The sequence below is a fragment of the Ictidomys tridecemlineatus genome, chromosome X, assembly GCF_052094955.1.
Source record: "Ictidomys tridecemlineatus isolate mIctTri1 chromosome X, mIctTri1.hap1, whole genome shotgun sequence".
Taxonomy (NCBI): domain Eukaryota; kingdom Metazoa; phylum Chordata; class Mammalia; order Rodentia; family Sciuridae; genus Ictidomys; species Ictidomys tridecemlineatus.
In genome coordinates, this window is record NC_135493.1 from 95,803,757 (window position 1) to 95,809,756 (window position 6,000).

Here is a 6,000-nt window from a genome sequence, read left to right on the forward strand (position 1 = left end):
TAACTGTATTTTGTTGGAAAAGAAAGTGTTTGATTTGAGTAAAATATGGTCAGTCAGATACTGACTTTGCCAGAATAGAAAAAACTTCAGTGTCAAATGATATTCTGAACTCCCTTGAGAATCTGAGATAAAGACTTTAGCTTCTGGAGTCATAAGAGAGGGCCAAAAGGCCTGAAGCCTGAAATTGATATTTTCTTAACCTTTTATTAATGCAAGATTTAAGGCATATTTTCTTGTTTTTTTACTTTTTTGAGTTATTCTGGTCATACCTAAAAAAGGAGAGGCAAGGGTAGATTGACCAATCTGATCAATTTGGAGGGACCAAAGTTAGCATATTGAAAAAAACTGTGGCTTTAAATAGTTGAGTATGACCTACTATGGCCCAGTTGCAGGAATAAACTATGACCTTGGGAAGGTCATCAGCCATCTCTGGTCTCAATTGCCCATTTGAAAAAACTGAGAAAATGAACTAAATTAGTGCTTCTCCATGTCTTTGTCTTCCACAATACTCATGATGTTTATAAACACAATATTTCTCAGTTCTCAGTTCTTTTTAATCTCATCCCTTTCTCTCATTCTCAAAAAGGTATATTAGAAAGTAAGCAAGGGAAAGCAAGTTTATTTTCACAATACTTTTGAAATGATTCCGTGGATATATGTATATATAAAACGATACAAATATTTTCTAAAATTATTAATTTTATTTTTAGCAGCTATAATCATTTTTAAGCAGAATTCACTTGAAATCTTCTCTACTCATGGAAAGAATATCCATATGAAATGTAAATTATTATTAATAACTGAGTGAAAGGGTGTTTCTAAAATATCTTTGATTGTTAATATTCTAAATTTGTGGAAATTCTCTGAGACTTAAAGATCAGATGAGGGCTTACTTTAGGTAGATTTATTATGAAAGGGCTGGAAACCTGAACCTGCTTAAAAATACATGGCTTCTTTTCTTAGTTAAATTGCTAAAAACAACAAACTAGGAAACAATTCGGCTGTTGGCCAAAGGAAACATCATGTCTCTATTCTGGTCCTAGTATCATGTCTTACATGGTTTTCTGAAGTCAAGTTAAGATGTATGTTTTTTTCAAAAGGCATTCATTTTAGTTTTGACATAAAATGTGAATAATCAAAGAGCACTGTTTTCTCTCCTCTATACAAGAGCATGGAAGGTCTGTAATTGCTTCATCTGTATGTCCATGTGTGTACAGATGGGCATGTGTGTGGGATGAAGGGAACATAATGAGTTATGTGAGTCCTTATAGAGGTCTGGAATGAAATAGCTGAAAACCAGTCACCTCCAGCTCCAATCCATAACCTCTACAGAATTGGTGGCTTAGCTCAATATTCTTTGAAGAAATTTCTATTTGTGAGATGAAATTGAACTGCGCTTACAAATTGGTCTTCTCTGATAAAGAAAAAGATTTTTAGTGGTTTCTTTAAAAGCTCTAAGTGGTTTCCCTAATAGGCAACAAATCATAGGACACTATTATCCAAACACAGCCAGGCTCCAGAGCCTTGTTTGTGAGATAGAAAGCCTGTGGATTGGATGTTTTCAGCAGTCTTGGTGTCTGATCTTATTGATTTTGTAAAAAAGAAAAATTAATTGACTAAAAATGATTGATCCAGGGGCCTGTGTAGATGGTTACAGTCTCACTTCAGCTGTTATTTTATCTTGTCCATGGCAAAATGGCTCCTCACTTCAAAACTGTGCAATTTCTTTTTTGTAGCACTGCCAAACCCTAACCACCTATTTCCCATTACTCTCTAGTGGTAAACTCATATGGTATGTTGCATAACAAGGTTCTTCCACTTTCTCCAAGAGATGGGAAAAAAACACAAAGAACCCAAATCTTGGTGGAAGGCTGAAAATCAAAATAGAAATATAACACGAAATTGCCCAGGAGCTTTTCTCTCTCATTGAGGGGAGTTGTTTTGTTTTTTTTTTTTTAATGAAAGGTGTAGGTCTTATTAAAGACCAGCAATTCTGAATTCATCTAGCTGGCAGGTAGTATGGCTAAACAAAATAGTAGGAAAGAAAAATACCTGTGCCACATGAGAACACCGTATTGAAACCATTTCAAGGATAACTTATTTTTTCAATGGAGACGTACTATTGGATTTCTCACAACCTAGGTGGCTTGAGGCTTTCTTATTTTCAAACAGCAAGTATAGATTTGGCTTGCTTTAGCCATATTTTGCCCTTGTCTCCTTCACTATGAAAGATAGCTAGCCAGGATTTTCAGAAATGTAGTCTAGCTAATTGGATATATAGAGAGAATATTAGTGCATATTCAAAAAAGGCCCAGTTATTTGGAAGAAATTCTACTTGCCAAATTTAATCTGCAAGAATAGTTTAAAAAAATCAAACAACTGTAATTTTCCAAGAAGAGGACAAGTATCAAGTTTTGGTTATCCATTCATTAGAGTATTTTCATCTCAACAATTTTTTTCTTTGTTAAAAACTATGGAATAAGGGCTGGGGTTGTAGCTCAGTGGTAAAGCACTTCCCTAACATGTGTGAGTCACTGGGTTCAATCCTCAGCACCACATAAAAATAAATAAAATAAATAAAGGTTCATCAACAACTAAACATTGTTTAAAAAATTTTTTAAAAGTATGGAATAAAATTCCATCACAAAATTTTTATCTGATATAATTCACTGGAATAAGATAATAAAGAAACAACGGACATTACTTTATAGGTCTCACACACTGTCTCGTTGATTATCACTAGATTGTGACTTCATGTGGCTGGAATGAAGTATCTTTTTAAATGTATTCTTTTAGTTGTAGATGGACACAATTACTTTATCTTGTTTATTTATTTTTGTGTGGTGTTGAGAATCAAACCCAGTGCCTCACACATGCAAGGCAGGTGCTCTACCACTGAGCTACAATCCCAGCCCCGGCATGAAATATCTTATTACCTTATTTACTACTATATATCCAACATCTTGCATAGGGCATGGCATGAAATGGTGCTCAATTAATGTTTGTAGGCTTAATGATTGAACTACCTTGCAATGTAGGCAGAGCCAAGTATTATCCTTTTCCCATTTTGTAGGGGAAGCAACATTACAGATTAGTTTAATGACTTATTTAAGGTTATATAGCTAGTTAGTTCCAGTCCTAGAACTTAGTTCTTTAGGCTTTTAAATCCGAGTTTTTCTCCAGATTCTTGGATTATATGGCCTAACTCTGGCATTAGTTGGTAAACCCCATAATCTCTGTGGGTTTCATTGATCTTCTCTATAAAATAAGAGAAGGCATTATTCCATAGCTATGAAGTCTCACCTAAGTCTAATACTATGGGCTTAATTTACATCATCAGTCACTATGCCATTTTGACTTCCAAGAGCCTCACCAAAGAAGTGGTGCTAGCCAGGCGTAGTAGCAGATGCCTGTAATCCCAGCAATTTGGGAGGATGGGGCAGGAGGATGCCAAGTCAAGGTCAGCCTCAGAAATGTAGCAAGACCCTAAGCAACTTAGAGAGACCTTTCTCAAAATTAAATAATTAGAAGGGGCTAAGTAGCAAAGTGCCCCTGGGTTCAATCCCCAGTACCAAAAAGAAAAATAAGGCTGAGGAGAGGAGGAGGAGAAGGAGAAGGAGAAGGAGGAGGAGAAGGAGGAGGAGAAGGAGAAGGAGGAGGAAAAGGAGAAGGAGAAGGAGAAGGAGAACTAACAGTGGAGTACAGAGAACCTAGAGCTGTCAGGTGATCCAGAGAAGTGAGGCCCAGGGCCACTGTCAGATTAGGTCCACTTCCTAATAGTAGGAGAAAACTTCACACCAGAACCTTCTTCCTTTAGGAAGTCAGAGAGGTTCTTTTGAGGTTGGTTTAGAGTGTAAAGAGGCTCTGAGGAAATTCTGATTGTCAACAGGCAATTATACTCTAGAAGCTTCCTGGCACTCGTGTCTGTACTTCATGGCCTTGCTTACCCAGCTAACTCATTTTCCTGCTCTCTCTTCCCTCTTCCCCACCGCCACCCTCCATGTCACCTTCAACCACATGCTCAATGGCTGCAAGCAGGATGTAAGCTTTTATCATGAATTCATTGTAGGCAACCTCCTTTGCACATGCCACCAACAATTTCAGAGATGAATTTCAAATTTGGATTTTATAAACAAAAAAAAAACACAGTTATCCTCATTACATATAAGGGTCCTTTACTGTAGCTTTGTAAATATTTTCCGGGTTGCTATTTGTAGTCTGTTTTTAAAAGGAACTGATTAGTCCCAACACCCTAGAGTGATGTATTATTTTCCAGAAAACCCAAATACAAGTTGAAGGCCCTGTGTAAATTAGTTCCTCTCATTTCCTTCAGCCAGTTGCTTGTTTAAAATGTACACAAATGGAAGATGTCAAGAATATTTAGTCTGTTATACCTGCTGCCGGTAGCTTCCCCCAACCCGGTGCACAATGAAATCTGATTACAGAAAGACTGAGAAATGAAAATTTCACTGGAATTAGAGACAGCTGTCTCACATAAGCTAGACCATGCTGTTACACTCTGCAGAAAGAGATATTTTGCAACTGCACTCCTCTGCAGTGTGCAATTTCATTTATCACTATGGTTCCTAAATCAGACCCAAATCTCTGTCACTTACCGAAAATTTCGTACCACAAAATTGTGACCATTTCTAAGAGATGCATTGTTGAACAGGATCCTCAAATTAAACAGCATCTTCTTTTGATGTGTAAAGAATAACTCTATGCTCTTGACAACTCCACAGCAAGTCAGCCAGTGGGAGCCACCTCAAAGCTGTGAATGCTTTCAATTGCAGAGAGGGGGCAAAGGTTGAATCACCCTTCAACCACCTTATCCGTTTGTTCTGGTTACAGATACAACAGGGCAGGGTGCAAGAGCATTTGAACTTTAAGCCTAATTCCACTGCTGTGTATTTTTTGGGAAAAAAAAATCCTGACTCTTTTAGTGCCCAGCCTCCTCATTTTTCATAATATATTTATACTGTCAGATGCTTGTATAAAATCAGTTGACAAGTACCTATTGAGCATATAATGTATGCAAGGCACTGTGGTGCTGGCTGCTGTGAAGGTACATAGAAATAACTCATTCAGAAAATGTGAACTGGCAGTGCAGAACCCCAGATGTAGATGTGACAGCCTGAGTATTTCCACTTTCCTACCTCTCTGTCCCAGGCTTTCCACAAAAGCAAACAGAAAGAAGTGGCTTGGAAGGTGTGTGTGTGTGTGTGTGTGTGTGTGTGTGTGTGTGTGTGTGTGTGAGAGAGAGAGAGAGAGAGAGAGAGAGAGAGAGAGAGGAGAATCTAGAGATAGGAAAGAGGTATGATAAAAAGATCTGTCTTGAAGCTTCCCTTGTTCCTTGCACATAGTAGGTTTTCAATAAATAAATAGCTGCTTATTAGTTCTAGCAGGATGGGACTGGGACCATCAGTAGAAGTGAGGAGGGAGTATTATATCGTCCTCCCTCCCCACCAGCAGTCTCTCCAGATCACCAAGGGACCATCCACACCTTCACATTCATTCATTTATCCATAGATATAAATCAGATGTTTCCAAAGTGTATTGTGTCTTAGTGGGCTAGACTAGAATTTCAGAAAAGGAAATGATCTGACCTTTGCAAAGTTTACGTTTCAATAAAGATGATAATATTTGTAAATAAACATCCATAATACAATCCCACAGGATCGGTCCAGATAAATTTGTCTTGCATCACAGAGAAGGGGGAATGTTCCAAGATGTGGAAGGCTAGGAAGAAGGGAAAGGGGTGGGTGCCACCTCTTCTGGCCAATTTATATGACTTACCCAACCTAGGAAAGCACTTTCTAGAAGTCTGAACAATACAAAAATGAGTGTGATTTTAAAACCAACTATGGCCACTTCAGGGACAAGGATAGTTGTGATGCCATAATTGATGTTAGCAGGGGAATAAATCTTGACACTATTCCCTTCTACTCATGGAGAATGATGTGAGATAAAGAGAAAGACAAATTTCTGAACCTTTGCCAA

The 6,000-nt window shown here is 37.8% G+C and overlaps 1 protein-coding gene across 1 annotated transcript in view; it reads right to left on the reverse strand.

The window, feature by feature from the left end:
- The window catches only part of Otc (ornithine transcarbamylase), a 56,322-nt gene extending 51,494 nt beyond the window's left edge, over nt 1-4,828 (reverse strand). Inside the window, exon 1 of the mRNA XM_005323964.3 lies at nt 4,617-4,828. Coding sequence (XP_005324021.2) covers nt 4,617-4,693 — 77 coding nt within the window. The 5' untranslated portion in view covers nt 4,694-4,828. The remainder of the gene's footprint in view (nt 1-4,616) is intronic.
- Between the last annotated feature and the right edge of the window lie 1,172 nt (nt 4,829-6,000).